Below are 15327 nucleotides of genomic sequence, written 5' to 3'. Positions count from 1 at the left end.
TCAGGGCTGCTGTTTCTTTACAAAAGGCTCATCCTCTCCTGCCACAGTCTCTCTCCACAGTTGCCCTTGGGTCCTGTTCCTGCTTGAGCTCCAAAAGAATGTCCCTTTCTCTCTCAGCAGCAATGCGGTTAGAGAGATCCTGGTTGGCCCTGACAAGTCACATGCCCACCAACTAGGACCAATCCCTGGGGACAACCAGATAGGGACGCGTTTGGCCTTCTAGAGTCACATGCCCACGATGACTTCCCACCGCCCTATGGAGTGAGGGACACAGCTCCTTCAGAGTCGCATGGGATGGGCAAGTGTCAGTTCCCCAAAAGAAAAGGGAATGTTGAGCTGGAAAAAATAACAGATGTCAGGAAAGGATCCCTGGGCCCTGGCCGATAGCTCGCTCGGCCACTTGGTTGGAGCATCCTCCCAGTAGGACAAGGTTGCAGGTCCCATCCCCATTAGGGCACATGCAAGAAACATAACTAGGTGGCACAACAAATCGGTGTTTCTCTCCCTTCCTCTCGCTCAAATCAATTAAAAAAAAAAAAAAAAAAAGAGGGCCCCGGCCAGTGTGGCACAGTGGTTAGAGCATAGGGCCTATAGACTGAAGGGTCCCGGGGTTTGATTCTGGCTAAAAGCACGTTCTTTGGTTGCAGGCTTGTCCCTGGCCCCAGCTGGGGCATGTGCTGGAGGCAACCAATCAGTGTGTCTCTCTCCCCCCTTCCACTGGGAAAAGCAATGTAAAAATATCCTTGGGGGAGGGTTAAATTTTTTTTTTTTTTAAATAAGAGGCTTGATTACTGGAAGAGGTGGGTGGGTAGGGGGCAGGCAACCTGATGGTGAAAGAAGGTGGACACTGGTATTAGTGGGAGGTGCGGGTGGAAAGGTAGAGCTGAATTAGGAAGGCCCTGGGGACACAGTGGGAGGAGGGCGAGCCGTGAATGATGGAGCCTCAGGCCGGGCAGGTCAGCCTGCAGGATGTAGGTGTTGGCTTCGTCCTGTGCTAGAGACTGTATTCCATTAGTTACACCTCCCAGCCACCTAGGGGGGGTGCTACTATCATCTCTATCACAGGGCAGAAAACAGAGCTCAGAGTGGGTCGGCGCTTTGCCCAAACTCACACAGCGAGGAAGGGGCCGTGCTGGTGTTTCCGACTCTGACCCCAATCGGGCCTCGCACAGCCTGCACCTGCGCCTGCGCCTGCACGTGCGCCGGCCCCGAGCCCTGCACCTGCACCTGCGCCTGCACCTGCGCCTGCGCCTGCACCTGCACCTGCGCCTGCACCTGCGCCTGCGCCTGCGCCTGCGCCTGCACCTCTGAACCCCACTTTGCTCCAGCCCCGTCCCCAATATCTGAGAACGAACAGCGAGGAGGTAAGAATGTGCCCGCGGCCCCGCAGCGTGGCTCGGTGCTTGAGCGTGGACCCACGAACCAGGAGGTCGCGGCCGGGCTCCCGGTCAGGGCACGTGCCCGGGGTGCGGGCGCATGGGGGGTGCAGGAGGCAGCCGATCCATGACTCTCACCGTGGATGTTTCTCTCTCCCTCTCCCTTCCTCTCTCTGAAATCAATAAAAACATTTTAAAAAAAAAGCGCGTCCCCGCGCAGCGCCCTTAGGCGAGCGCCGCCCGCTGGCAGCCTCAGTCATCACACCCTCGAACCGGCCTCCGCTCCGCCACCGGGAGGCTCCACGGAGCCCGCGCGCATGCGCGAGGCCGGGGGCTGGGGCGGGCCCGAGACCCAGGCTCGCGAGGGCCCCCGACGCCCAGTTACCTGCGGGGCGGGGCCTGGGGGCGGGGCGGTTACCGGCTGCGCGCGCGCCGGCCCCGCCCCCGCCTCGCAGGCACCTGTTGGCTCGAGGGCCCACTCGGCCGCAGCCGCCACCCAATCGGCAGCCGCCCTGGCCCAGCGCGACCCCGCCCACGCCCCGGCGTCGCCAATCGCCGGGCGGCCGCGGCCGCGCTCCCTCGGAGGGCCCGCCCCCGGCGCGTCTTCCGGGTGGGGCCCGGGGCGAGGCGATGGCGCCCTGGGCGCTGCTGAGCGCGGGCGTCCTGGTGCGCTCCGGGCACACGGTGCTGACCTGGGGCATCACGCTGGTGCTCTTCCTGCACGACACGGGTGAGCCGCGCCCGGGCCTCGCCGCCCCGCCCCGGGCACCCCGCAGCTGCCCCCGGCGCCCCTCGTCAACCCCGCGCCCCCTGGCCCGGCCGGGGCCCGTCCCCCCAGGACCCCTGCGGTGGCCACCGGGCCCCACGGCCGACGCAGCCCCCCGAGCTCGCGCCCCCCAGCGGCTCTGAGGATGGGGGCCGCGAGCTCCCCAAGTCCAGGCCCCGCCCGCAGGCCAGGGCGCACCCCGCGGCGGGGGCCTCTCCTGCGGGGTCCCCCCTGCCCCGAGCCCTGTCGGCCCGCAGACCCTGCCCTGCGCTGCCCCAGCTCAGACCCCCCCCGGCCCTGGACTGGGGGGTCCTCGCTTCCTCTAAGGCCCCTCAAGTCTCCGCCACCGTCCACATCTTCACCCTAAAACCCTGCTCCGTCTCCCCAGCAGAAAGAACCCCCAGCCCCCCCTTTTTACAACCAAGGGGCGCCAGAGCTGTTGGCTCTGCTGTGTGGGTGCCTCACACCTCTCAGGCCTTAGCCCCCCACTTCCCCCCCAAATCCTCAGTCACCTCCTTGGGCTGGACCCTTCCTGGCCGGCCGCCCTCCCCTCAGGGGCTCCCCTATGGCGGAGCCGGAGGCAGGGACCCCTCCTTCCTGGCCCCCACATTGTCCGGGCCCTTCACCCCCTGGCCCCCATGTGCCCATCTCCTCTCCATCCCCCCCCCTTGTCCGGCCACCTCCCTCCCCCGTCCACGCAGCCTGTGCGCCTCCAGGCTTCCCCGCTGGTCCCCCGTCTCTTCTCCCCACTGGGCAGGTTTCCAGAAACAGATCTCGCCCTACAACCTTCCATGACTCCCTGTTGCCCTCCAGGGAGAGTAGAGATGAACTGTGTGTTTGGGGGTGGGGGGTGGGGTTCTGGTTCCAAACTTCTCAGTAACTTATGTGAGACACACACCTCACCCCCCATCACACCCCATCCCCAGGCCTTTGCTCAGCCAGGGGCACACCCCCCCCCCCAAACACACCCGCTCACCCAGCCCTGCCTCACTCTCCTCCTCTGGCCTTGGCAGCCCTGCGACAGTGGGAAGAGCAGGGGGAGCTGCTGCTGCCCCTCACCTTCCTGCTCCTGGTGCTGGGCTCCCTGCTGCTCTACCTGGCCGTGTCACTCATGGACCCGGGCTACGTGAACATCCAGCCCCAGCCCCAGGTAACCCTGGCGCCCCTGAGCCCCTCCTCCCACCAGCAGGGAACCAGAGGCCCCAGTAACAGCCTCACGCCAGGTTGTGTGTGGAGGGCTCTTCTGGGACATCTCAGTGCATCCTCTTGCCAGCCCTAGAAACCCGTCCTACACGGAGGAAATCTCCAAGGCCCAGAGAGGGAAAGCAACTGGCCCAGGTCACACAGCCTCACTCGGTCGGGGGCACTCTGCCCCACTCTACCACCTGCATTACACAATGGATGGACCCCAAAATGTGTTCACCAGCCATCTGCCTCCCAAGGGGACCCCATCTTATGCTCTGTCCCCCATTTTCAGGAGGAGGTCAAGGAGGAGCAGACAGCCATGGTTCCTCAGGCCATCCCCCTTCGGCGCTGCAGATACTGCATGGTGCTGGTCGGTGACTCGGGGACTTCCCGGGAGGGGTCGGGGGCAAGGTCAACACCCTCTAACCGCCTCCTGCCCCAGCGCCTTGGCCTCACCCCTCCAGGAAGTCCTCCCGTATTCAGGCCTCAACCTCCCGCCCTCCTCCCTGCCCTCACTGTTGGTCCGGAGTGGGGCCAGCGTCGAGCCTGAGCCTCTGCCCACAGCAGCCCCTGAGGGCCCGGCACTGCCGTGAGTGCCGCCGCTGTGTCCGCCGCTACGATCACCACTGCCCCTGGATGGAGAACTGCGTGGGGGAGCGGAACCACCCACTCTTCGTGGTCTACCTGGCGCTACAGCTGGTGGTGCTTCTGTGGGGCCTGTACCTGGCATGGTGGGTCCCGCCACGGCCCTGCGTGCGGGGGCAGGGTGGGCAGCACTCGCCCACCAGGTGTGTTCAGCCGGGGCTCCCTCCTTAGGGGCCTTGGGTGGAGCCTCTGCTCACCTGGGCTCCCCGGGGCCCCCACGCCTGTGCTGCCCCCAGGTCTGGCCTCCGGTTCGTCCAGCCCTGGGGGCTGTGGCTGCGGTCCAGCGGGCTCCTGTTTGCCACCTTCCTGCTGCTCTCGCTCTTCTCCACGGTGACCGGCCTGCTCCTGGCCTCGCACCTCTACCTGGTGGCCAGCAACACCACCACCTGGGAGTTCATCTCCTCGCACCGCATCACCTACCTCCGCCAGCGCCCCGGCAACCCCTTCGACCGCGGCCTGACCAGCAACCTGGCGCACTTCTTCTGTGGATGGCCCCCGGGGTCCTGGGAGACCCTCTGGGCCGAGGAGGAGGAGGGTGAGGGCAGCAGCCAGGCAGTTTAGGGTCACGGGAGGCAGACCCACCATCTTGTGCCTCAAAACTGGACGGGCTGGGGCTCCTCACCTCTGCCCACACCTCAGCCTCAGAGCAGACTGACCGCAGGGACCCTCCCGCCCGTGGGCAGTTCTGCCTCCAGAGGAAGGAGCGGGGGAGCCGGGGCTCCTGAGACCTCCACCCCACCCCAAGCCACATGCCTCCAGTGCAGTTTTATAAATTTAATAATCCATAAAGCAAGTCAACTATTAAAAAACAAACCAGGTCACTCCTCACTGTGTCACCCTTTGCGGTCCAGGTCTGGCCGGGAAGCACAGGAGTGTGGGCTTAGGGAAGGGAGCACCCTTCCCAGTGACTGAGCCCAGCACAAAGCACCCCACGGCCACCACCTCGTCACGAGGGCCGGTAAATGCCAGGCGAGGCCGGGGTCTCCAGGGCAGGGTGCGCAGCTGGGCGGGCGGGTGGGTGCGTGAGGCTCTAACAGTCTGGGGGACAGGACAGGACGTGGGGAAAGGCCCTCAGGGCTCCAGGAACTGCTCTGACACGAAGTCGAAGTCCCGGAAGGCGGCCTGTTGGCGAGCAGTGAGGGGGCTGCGGGGGTCCGGTGGGGTCAGGGCGGGCGCCAGCCCCGTGAACTCGCCCTCGAAGTAGCGCAGGTCCGTGGGGCCACAGAGGGTGGGTGCGAAGGGGGGCTGGACAGCACGGGCGAGCAGAGCCTGCCAGTCGGTGGTCTGGGGAAGAGCAGAGGGGCCTGAGGTGACAGGAGTGACAGGAGTGGCAGGCCAGGGGGTCCCTCAACACCTCCCGCTGCACGGGGACTGCAGTGGAACCCTGCGGGGGCCACTCACCCTGAAGAAAGGCTGTGTCTTGATCTCCTCGGCGTCCTGCTCACCTGCCCCCAGGCGCTTCTCCGGGCACTTCTGGAGGAGCTGGGCAAGCAAACAGGTGCTGAGGGCACAGGCCCAGGCACTGCCGCCTCCCCAGGGACCCCGCCTGAGCTGGGCCCCAGGGCCCCAAGGACGGGCGGTGATGGCACAGCCGCAACCAAGAGCGGCCAACAGGCGCAGCCCCGGACACTGCGGCCTTTACCTGCAGAATGAGCTCCAGCGCCTGCGCCGACAGGAAGCGGGGCCGTGGGACCTCGGCGTTGACGATGCAGTCAAACACCTCCTCCTCGGTGTCCCCCGGGAAAGGGCACTGCGGGGGGGGGGGGGGGACTCAGCGGGGTGCACGGGCCACGCCCGCCTAGAGGCCCTGGCAGCCCGGGTCCCGCACTCACCTCGCCCACCAGCATCTCGTAGAGCAACACGCCCAGCCCCCACCAGTCCACAGCCCGCGTGTAGGCCTCCTGGGTCAGCACCTCGGGGGCCAGGAACTCTGGGGTGCCGCAGAAGGTGCTGGTCCGATCCCCAAAGCCGATCCCTGCAAACCAACACCCACGCCAATGCCAGCTCAGTGTGTCTGGCCCGCAGAGACCTCTGTGGCTGTAAGAACCAACAGCGGCCCGGCCAGCGGGCTCCGGGGCTGAGCGCTGACCCCTGCACCGGAGGTCGGCACCACGCTCAGGTTGCCGGCTTGAGCCAACTTCTGTGGACGTTTCTCTCTCACGGCTGTTCCTCTCTCCCTGTCCCTTCCTCTCTAAAATCAATGAAAATGTAATAAGCCCTTGCCCGTGTGGCTCAGTGGTTAGAGCATCGGCCTGTGGACTGAAGGGTCCCGGGTTCAATTCCAGCCTAGGGCGCTTAAAATAAATACATAAAAATGTACCAGAAAAAAAAGAAGCAACAGCCGACCCTCGTGCCCCCATGTACCGAATCTGTGCCCGGCCCAGCCCCAATTCTTGGAGGGGGGCGGTTTTCAAGCCACCTAACGGAGAAGGGCAGAGTCTCCCACGCCAAGGTCGTGAAGGAAGCAGAGCCCGGTGCCCTCCCCCAGCTCTGAGCACAGGCTGTCCCTTGGGCCAAGGGCAAGCTAGGGCTCTTCAGGGCCTGCAGGGTTGGGACGGAAGCACCAGTGTGTCCAGCTGGTCCGTGGACCGCGGGTGGGGGTGGGGAGATTCCCCGGGAGAGTGCCACTTGCCCACCGCCCTGCTGGTCTGGACCGGGTGAGGAAGGCTGGAGGCCTCGGACCCTGGACAGGAGACACCCACCTTCCTTACATAGTCCAAAGTCCGCAATCTTCAGGAAACCCTCGGCATCCAGCAGAAGATTGTCCAACTTAAGGTCCCTGGGGGTGAGGGGGGCAGGTCAAAGGGGCCCCGGGAGCAGCGGCACCTGCCCCCGCCCTCCCCCGGCATCTCAGGGGCAAGTTACCTGTAAACTACTTTCTTCTCGTGCAAGAACTGCAGCCCCAGGACCACGCAGGCCAGGTAGAACCTGGAGGGGGGTTTAGGGGAAGTTTAGGCCCCGGACAGTGGAGGGAGGGCAGGGAGCCATCAGGACGGCCACGGCCTGGGGACCCTTGGGTGTCCCAGCCAGAGTCAGATGTGGGCGAGAGACCGGGCCCACCCTCAGGCGGGGGGCGGGGCTCCTCCAGACAACAGCCCCAAGGTTGTCGCCAGGCTGCTGCCAGCTGGCAGCTGCCCTTCCTGGGATCGCGGGTGGCGCCGGGGACAGTGTGGAGTTCTCGTGCCTATTCTCCCCGCCTCCTCCCAGCAGCCAGCGTCGACCTATGAACCAGGAGATCGGAGATCGCGGTTCGACGCCCGGTCAGGGCACGTGCCCGGGTTGCGGGCTCCAGCCCCAGGGTGGGCCGTGCAGGAGGCAGGCGATCAATGACTCTCATCATCGATGTTTCTCTCTCTCTCTCCCTTCCTCTCTCTGAAATCAATAAAAACATATTTTTAAAAATATATATATATATTTTTAAGAAAAAGAACTCCAGCTGCTAGTCACTTGCTATCCACCGGTCCCTACGCTCGGCAATTCGTAAACGTTACTCTTATCTACGTGAGAAGCCTGTGAAACAGTTACTATCGCCGGGATTCACAGCTCCACAAACGGAGGCCCGAGGTCACAAACGCTGGGAGCTGATAACCAGGATTGGAACGGAGGCCCCCCAACTCCCTGGAAGCAGCAGGGCGCGGGGAACAGGGAAGGCTCATTGTCGGAGGCAGACAAGGGGACGGAGACCCACCGGGCCTGGGGCTCAGGGAAAACGTCTTCGTGGATCTGCATCATGAGGTCGCCGCCCGGCGCGAACTCGGTCACGAAGCAGGCGTGGCTGGCGGTCTGGAAGCAGGCCAGGAGGGACAGCAGGAAGGGGTGCCCCGTGCGGCCCACAGCCTCCAGGATTCGCTTCTCGCAGTACAAGCTGCGGGGAGGGCGTGGGCTTCAGGGGGGAGGGAAGCCTCCGCCAGCCGCGCCCGCCACCCACAGGACACCCCACCCTCGCTGCGTCTCCAGTCAAAGGGCCGGGCAGCTACGGACAGTGACGGTTTCTAGGGATCAGGGGCTCGCACGGGTCATTTCACCTGCACAGCCACCACTATCCCATTTTACAGATGAGGAAACTGAGGTGCGGAGATGAGGAGGGACCTGCCCGCGGGCACACCGTTAACTGCAGGCGCTAAATAAAAAGAGCCCAGGCCTGGCTGGCCCCAGATCGACCCCTTCAGAGCCCTGGGAGCATTCGGCTGCCTTCTGGTGCCAACAGCCCAGGCCAGCCGTGCTGGGCACCCTGCAGGACCAGGTGCCCCCTGGCATCACGACACACCTCTCCATCTCGTCCCGGCTCAGCACCTCCTGCTTCTTCAGCGCTTTGATGGCATAATATCTCCCTGTCCCCTTGAACTGCACCAGGAGAACCTGGGGACCAGGGAGAGGGTGGGCTCCAGCTGGGCGGCACAGAAGAGCCTCTCCTTCTCCCACCTGCTACCTCACGATCACAGCGTCCTCCTAGCTCATGCGCTGAGGGCTGTCCCCCCCACCCGGCCGCACCCTCCCTGTCCACTACCTTCCCGAAGTGTCCCCGACCCAGCACGGCCAAGCAGCGGAAGTCCTGGAGCCGGAGGGGTTTCCTGCAGGAGAGAGAGGGCAGAGGAAGCCCCGGGGACAAGGGCCGGGCCTCCATCCACCAAGAACCACTCCAAACCCTTCGTGCCCAGGCCTGGCCTGTCCCTACGCATGGGGCTGGGGACCCTGGCTGGGGGCTCCCAGGCCAGCAGTTGTCTAGAGTCCGGCCTACAGCTGGAGCTCAATAATGTTGGTTCGGAGAGTGAGAACCTGAGCGCGAGCAGGTAACAGGCCCAGGAGCCCGGGTGATGTCCGAGTGGGCACAGGGAAGCGCTCAGTAAGTGGGCGCCGTCTTAACCGTGAAGGGGAGCTGGGGGGAGCGTGTACCTGGTGGCTGAGGCTGGCAGAGATGCCCTGGGTCGAGTCCTGGGCTCCATGTGGGGGCGTTTGGTGCGCTGTGAGGGCAGAGGGGCTCAGGACAGAGCAGGGCTTCCTTCCTCTGTCCCTCCGGCTCTGCCACCCCCAGCCCGGCACCCCCAGGGCTACCAGCGCCCCTCACCGGCGTCTCCTCGAGCGTTGGCTCCTTGGGCAAGTAGAGGCGGGGGGGCTTGGGGGGGGGCCTCATCTCTTCTCGGAGGAGAGTCTTTTTGGGTGGGAAATGACTACGGGGAGGAAGCACACACATGGTGGGGGCCCAGGCAGGCAGAACAGCCCGGGGGATGGACACACAGGCGCGCTGAGAGAGGGACAGAGGGCCAGGGGGAAAGAGACGCCGATGGCACCCGAGGGGCGGCACCGCAGGGAAGCAGGCAGGCGCGGAGAGGTGGCTCCTCACCTGGGCGAGGCAGGGCTGGCAGCCCCCCGAGGTGAGGTGGGGGCCTGGGGGCGCCCTTTGGGAGGGCTGACCGTGGTTGGGGAGCTGCAGGGAGGCAGCAGGTTCATGACCAAGCGCCCCCAGGCTGCCATGCTGAGGTTCATCTGGGACGCCCTCAGGAAGTCCTGACCTGGGGCGACAGTGGGCTCAGTCCCAGGCCCCGATGCCCCTGCCCGATTCCCAGCACACACAGCCCTCGCCTGTCCGTACCCCTGCGTTTAGAGAAAATGCGTTTCTGCCTCTGCAGCCGGGGCCTCCTCTCAATGACAGGGTCACAGAAGGTTACCTGCAGGGGCAGGAGGCAGGGCTGACGGCCAGTCCCCTCCCTCCCCACCCGCCAGTCACACCTCCCCAGCCGCCAGGAGCCCAGCCTGGGCCCCCGCCTCCCCCACGTCCACGACGCAAGAGCCAGAAGGGCCCAGAGAGACGATGCGATGTCCTCATTGACCCCAGCGGGGAAACTGAGGCCTGGAGAAGAGAGGCTCAGGTCCCACAGGAAGCAGGGCAGTCAGGGCAAGGACACGGGCCTCTAGACTCCCATGAGGTCCTCAGAGGGGGCCTGGGAATCTCTTTTTGGAGACCTCCTCCCTCCAGACCTCACTTTCCACTCCTCTGATGGAGCCAGGAACCCACAAAGTCAGAAGACAGGGGTTAGTGGGCACCTGGGCAAAGAGCAGCCCCTGCGGGACCAGGCTGAGGCTGAGCTGGTGACAGGCGTTGTCCAGGAAGTCCTCCAGCCGCAGGAAGGCCACGCCGCACAGCTGTCGCCAGTCCCGCCAGCGCACCCCGATCTCCAGCTCCCGGGCCTGTATGGGAAAGGCCAGGTTGAAGAAGGGGCCGGCCTTCTACCCCGCGGTCCAAAGTCACCCCTGGCCTCCCAAGGGCCAGCCTCACCCGGTCCAGGGGCATCACAAAGGTCTGGTCCCAGGACTGCTTGGCCACCGGCCCCCAACCCGTCTGTCCCACGACGCGATTGTCCACCTTTAGCACGGCCAGCACCTCACCTGTGGGCCCAGAGCCAGGGCTCAGGGAAGGCCCGGAGTGGGGGTCCTCTGCTGCCCCCCCAGCTCCCTGCAGCCCCTTACTCACTGGCCAGCTCGCCTCCGCCACGCTCCTGCCTGGCCCTGCCCCGAAGCCAGCCCTGGGAGGCGCTCCCGGCCAGTGCGGTCACCGGGGACCGGCCGGGCACGGCTGTCAGCAGCTGCTCACAGCCCAGGAGGTGGACCTGCAGCGTCCCTGTGGGAACACGGGGGGAGGGGGGACGTCATCAGGTGCGGTCCTCCCTCTGCCACCACCTGTGGGCCCCTGGAGCCCCAGAAACACAGCCTTCTCCTAGAGACGGCTGACCCCAGAGCCTCCCACATTAGGCCCTGGCAGCCGCCTGCCAGCCTCCAGGCCGACCAGCTTGCCCTCCTCTCCTGAGCACTGTCCATGTGTTGGGGGCAGCAGGGACCCACAGGCGGAGAAATAAGACTCAGGCCTCAGCCAGGCCACATGGAGCCGTAGGGCGTGATGACAGGCTGCCCAGGGCCCGGCACCTGGGGGGCACCATGGCACAGACAAGGGCTCGCGGAGCAGGAGGCCTGGCTGCCTATCTTACCCACCCTCCTCCCTGGGCCTCAATTTCCCCATCTGTACAGAGGAAATGAGTCTCGGCTCCGTCCCACCTCCCAAAGGGAGACAAAGGGTGTTTTGCCAAACAAGTGGACTCAATTTTAGGGTCACTAGACTTCTGTCCCTCAGAGGATAGAGGAAGCAGTAGGGCTCTAGCAGTTTTGGAGGAAACAGACTGGGCCAAAGAACATCATTTAGGGAGCCCAGGCCTGGGGGTTACACTCCGAGGGGCCTTATAAAGAAGGCAGTGGCCCGGGCTGGAAGATTACCGTGGGAGGAACGAGGAACTAAGGTGTTTAGCCAGGACCCAGGAAAGGCAGTGGCCCCAAGTAGCTCACTTCTAGGCCTTTTAACAGGTTGTCTCCCCTGCCTTCCCCACCCCATCGGTTTGGCCAAATCCCACAAGCCCTGCAAGGCCAAGCTCAGACACCACCTCCTCCAGGAAGCATTGCTGATTTCCCAAGGCCAGGTGAGGGGCCCACCCGGCCCCTGTACTTCCCCCTCTCAGCTCTGCTCACGGTGGGAGGCGGCCTGAGTGCCCTGCACCAGCTCGGGCAGGAAGGCGCTCGGCCCCCTAGTTGGTGCTGTGTCCCAGGTGGGAAGCTCAGGGCTCCCAAGTCTGTACTCTGAGATTATCTACTGACTGCAACTCAGCCGCCGCTGTACAGAGACAGACCCAACTTGGGATAAAAAGAACTCTGTAATAGTCCACGCCGCCCAGGACTGGGCACCAAGGCCGCCGGGGCTGTGAGCTCCCTGACACTGGCGCCTCGAGCATCACCATGGTTACTCGTTTAAACAACAGCTTCAGGGACAGAGGGCCAACTGTGCCCGCAGAGCGCTTAGCGCTCCACACGCAACAAACAACTCACTGAGCGTTCACAGCAACTCCATGAAGTCAGTGCTGTCATTGCCCCCATTTTACAGGTGGGAAAACAGGTCTGGAGAAAGGATGGCGATTGTCCCAGGCCTCACAGCTAGGGAGGGAGTGGCGGGGCCAGGACTGGGACCGTTCTCCAAAGTCCTTCCCAGTTTTATTTCAGTCCTTTCTGGGAGGGTAAGAGCTCTGACGCGGGAGGGACCCCCGGCTACCTGTCAAGGCGACTGGCTTTACAAGCATCCCCGAAGGCTGGGGGCTCCCAGACACCGCAGTCCGCAGCTCCCGGGCCACTCTGCCGCGCAGAGGGTGGGCAGGAGGCAGGCCCTCCAGCAGCCGCTCCAAGGCCAGCCGCAGGAGGTCCAGTTTCTGGGAGGACTCCTGGAGCTGGGCCTGAGCCTGCAGAGGGGACAAGGCCCGTGGGGTATGGGGCGTGGGGACACTGCCTCAGGCCACCCCAATGGGGTTTAGACAGAATGAGCCTCCCGTTTCCCCGCTGCCACCCGGCGCGGCCAGTCCACGGCGCTCCCTGCCGCTGCGGAGGGGGGCATGGGAACAAGGGGAGAGGAGCACCAAGGGGAGTCCGCGGTGGTCTGACCTCGGCCAGCGCCTTGCGGTCCTGTGTTCGCCGGCCACCCAGCAGCTTCACCACATTCTTGGCCCCTCTGGCCACGGCGGCCTCAATGCACAGCCGATGCCTCAGCTCCTCCGCCAGCAGCTCAGGACCTGGAAGGAGGGTTAGCCCTCAGGCCCATGCCCTCCTCCGCCCTGCCCATCCCCGCCTCTCAGGTCCCCTCACCTGGTTCAGGGGACCCGCTGGCCTCCAGGCTGCTGATCTTCATTCGCAGCAGGGCCACCTTCAGCTGGCTGTCCCGCAGCATCTGCTGGGCAGCTGCCAGGAGCTTCCTCTCCTAAAGGGTCCTGACATCAGCTGGCCCAGAGCCTCCCTGGTCAGACCGGAGCCAAGCCTCCCCCACTAGGCCAGGGTTGAAGCCAAGCCTCCCTCAGGAGGCCAGATAAAGAGAGAAGCCTCCCTTGTTAGACTAGGAAGGGACGGAGCCTCCCCCATCAGACCAGATAAGGGCTGAGGTGAAGCCCCCGCCAGTGCGTCAGGACCGAGCCTCCCACTTCATGCTGGGGGCTGGGCTGGGCCTCCTCGACCAGGCTGGGAACTTCAGTGTCGTGTCTTCTCTGTCACACTAGGGGATCGAGCCGGGCCTTCCCCGCCAGGTTGGGACTTGGGACAATGCCTTCCCCATCAGCCTAAGGGTTCCGACTGTCCGTCCCTTGTGGGGTCAACCACTGGGTGGCATTTCCCTCTCCGAATAGGAGCTGGAACAGCACCTGCCCTAATAACCCGAGCGCCAAGCGGCTCCCCGTCAGGGCCCAGGAGCCTGACCTTGGGCGTGCCCCTGGCGCAGGTGTGGGTCATGTTCTCGGCCCCCTGCTTCACCTTCAGCTCCACCTGCAGCTGCTTCTGCAGAGCCTCCAGCTGCCGGGCCCGTGACTGCTCCGCCGGAGGCCGGGGTCCGGGGGCCGCAGGCTCTGTGCACAACGCGTGGGGCACGCGCCTGTGAGCCCCTCACCTGCGGCCCAGCCGTCTCCTCCCTCCCCTCCTGGGCAGGGGCGGCCTGAGGCGGCCGCGAGGGGTCAGCGCTCAGGAGCCGGGCTGGCCGGGGCCCCGTCCCCAGGGGCCCGCCCGGCCTCTTTGCTCACCAGCCGGGGGCCCTGGCAGCAGGATGCGGGCATGCAGCTCCTGGAGCTCCCCCTGCAGCTGCTCCAGGCGGCGGTTGGAGGACCGGAGCAGCTGCTGCACGTGGCCCAGGTGGCGGCGGTCTGTGGCCGCCCGCCGCAGGTTCTCCACACCCTCCTTGATTTTGAGCTCCTTCTGGATGGCCCGGCGGATCAGCTCTTTCTCGTCGCCGGGTGGCTGCTGGCCCTCGCCAGGCTGTGGGTTGGCAAAGGAGCAGGCCGCTCAGTGCCCGCTGCCACCAGCCTCCGCGCACCAGGCCGTGGGCGAGGGAGGCGCGGATGGCACCCAGGACCCGCACAGGGGGCCCCCGAAGCCCGGCTGACTGCGGAGGGAGCATCCCCAGGCCGGGTGGAAACCCCAAGGCTATTTCTGCGGCCCAGGCTCCTGTCCTCGGCTCCGAGAAGGGTGAGAGGGAAACGGTTCCTGGTGCGGGCCTGGTGCGGCGGGCGGCCAGGGGCCCCTGTCAGGGCTTTGCCTACGTGACTCCGTCAACCCCACGCGGTGGGTGCAGTTACCAGCCCCCTCACAGTCGAGGCGAGAAAACTGAGGCACAGAGAGAGGTCCGGCGACCTGCCCGCTGGCCACCGCCTCTTGGGCCCTGCCAGCCGCGCTTCGGGGGCTGCCGCTCTCAGGCTGGGGCCCAGGCTCCGACCTGGGCCAGAAAACAGGCGAAGGATTCCCTCCAGGTTAGGGGGCAGCTGGAGGTCCGAGGAGGGGCCGGGGCGCCCCTGACTGCCTGAGGTGGCCGAGCCGGGGAGGGACGCAGAAGGACCGGGAAAGCCTCGGGGGGCTGCCCCCAGCTCAGCTCAGCTCCCGGGAGGAAGCAGCCGCTTTCCCACCGCTTCGCCCCCGGCCGGAGCAAGGAGGGAAACCTCCCTCCCGGGCCACTGCGAACCAGCGGTGCCAACGCTGACCTCAGCCGGGGCCGGCCCCTCGAGGGGCTCCTCCAGGCCCCCTACCTCCGGGCTGTCCATCTCCCGGGCTCGGGGACCCCCCCGCCGGGCCTCAGGCAGCCCGGGCGCAGGGTGGGGCGCAGGAAATCCTCGGGGCCGAGCCAAGGGCCGAGCGAACAAAGGTCCCGTGGAGCTGGGGGCCCGGCCGCCGGGGTCCTGAGTCACCGGCCGGCCGCTGGGCGGAGGTTCACAGGAAATAGGAAAAAGTGCACAAGGCGCCGCCGGAGGGCGGAGGGCCGGGGGGCTCCTCCTGCCCTGGGCCCCCTGCCCTGGGCCGGGCCCCGCTCGCCCCCCGCCCCCCCGCAGGGGCGCACGCACCGGGCCCTGCGCCCCGACGGCCGCCCCGACGGCCGGGCCGCGCCCCCCGCGGGCCCCCCCCCCACGCGGGGTCTCCAGCCCGGGCCGCTCCCCAAGCGCCCGCACGCGCCCCCCTCCGGGTCCCGGCCGGTGCCCGCGGGCCTGGGGGTCCCACCGGGAGGGGCCAGACGCGCCCCCGGCTGCCCCGCCTGGGGTTCCGGGACAACGGGGGATTCGGGGACGTTTGCGGGGGACACGAGCGACTTGCGCCCCGCGAAGGGGCGGGAGGGCCCGGGCGGGGGCTGGGAAGGGACGCGGGCGGCGCTGGGGACCCCGCCGGGCGCCCCCGCCCCCTCCGGCGCCCCCGCCGCTCACCTGCCGCGCCCCCGGCTCCATGGCGCCGCCCGACCCGCCGGGACTCAGGGCTTCGGCCTCCGCGGGGAGCCGCAGGTCGGGGGGCCTCCGGGCCGGACCCCGCGGC

The 15327-nt window shown here is 66.2% G+C and overlaps 2 protein-coding genes across 3 annotated transcripts; one reads left to right on the top strand and one right to left on the bottom strand.

Annotated features, from left to right (window-relative positions):
* Positions 1–1966: 1966 nt before the first annotated feature.
* Positions 1967–4789, top strand: ZDHHC12 (zDHHC palmitoyltransferase 12). 2 transcript variants are annotated; one of them, XM_081151889.1, is made up of 5 exons: positions 1967–2106; positions 3156–3292; positions 3620–3697; positions 3892–4058; positions 4209–4789. In XM_081151889.1, exons 1-5 carry the CDS (start codon positions 2007–2009, stop codon positions 4531–4533), a joined length of 807 nt encoding a protein of 268 aa, XP_081008015.1. In that variant the 5' UTR covers positions 1967–2006; the 3' UTR covers positions 4534–4789. The 2 variants fall into 2 exon arrangements, with proteins under 2 accessions (XP_081008015.1, XP_081008016.1); XM_081151890.1 differs by having other exon boundaries at positions 1978–2106; positions 3892–4080; positions 4209–4598.
* PKN3 (protein kinase N3) lies at positions 4732–15327 on the bottom strand. The gene is made up of 22 exons (XM_081151840.1): positions 15222–15327; positions 13560–13791; positions 13243–13388; positions 12643–12754; positions 12442–12569; positions 12059–12242; positions 10442–10588; positions 10247–10356; positions 10015–10158; positions 9563–9638; positions 9314–9482; positions 9038–9140; positions 8866–8933; positions 8480–8543; positions 8240–8331; positions 7661–7837; positions 6838–6900; positions 6675–6751; positions 5805–5947; positions 5615–5722; positions 5374–5454; positions 4732–5256 (listed from the first exon to the last, which is right to left on the bottom strand). Exons 1-22 carry the CDS (start codon positions 15240–15242, stop codon positions 5044–5046), a joined length of 2658 nt encoding a protein of 885 aa, XP_081007966.1. The 5' UTR covers positions 15243–15327; the 3' UTR covers positions 4732–5043.

The sequence above is a fragment of the Miniopterus schreibersii genome (assembly GCF_964146895.1).
Source record: "Miniopterus schreibersii genome assembly, chromosome: 11".
NCBI lineage: Eukaryota > Metazoa > Chordata > Mammalia > Chiroptera > Miniopteridae > Miniopterus > Miniopterus schreibersii.
This window is presented reverse-complemented; position numbering and strand designations above follow the sequence as displayed.

Excerpts from the sequence above, each read along its gene's own strand:
- ZDHHC12 (XM_081151889.1), top strand. The coding sequence starts at position 2,007 with ATGGCGCCCTGGGCGCTGCTGAGCGCGGGCGTCCTGGTGCGCTCCGGG. Across the intron at positions 2,107-3,155 it reads GCTCTTCCTGCACGACACGG|CCCTGCGACAGTGGGAAGAG; the intron begins GTGAGCCGCGCC and ends TGGCCTTGGCAG. Across the intron at positions 3,698-3,891 it reads GCAGATACTGCATGGTGCTG|CAGCCCCTGAGGGCCCGGCA; the intron begins GTCGGTGACTCG and ends CTCTGCCCACAG.
- PKN3 (XM_081151840.1), bottom strand. The coding sequence starts at position 15,242 with ATGGAGCCGGGGGCGCGGCAG. Across the intron at positions 13,792-15,221 it reads TGGAGCCGGGGGCGCGGCAG|CCTGGCGAGGGCCAGCAGCC; the intron begins GTGAGCGGCGGG and ends GCCAACCCACAG. Across the intron at positions 5,455-5,614 it reads CGCTGGAGCTCATTCTGCAG|CTCCTCCAGAAGTGCCCGGA; the intron begins GTAAAGGCCGCA and ends TTGCTTGCCCAG.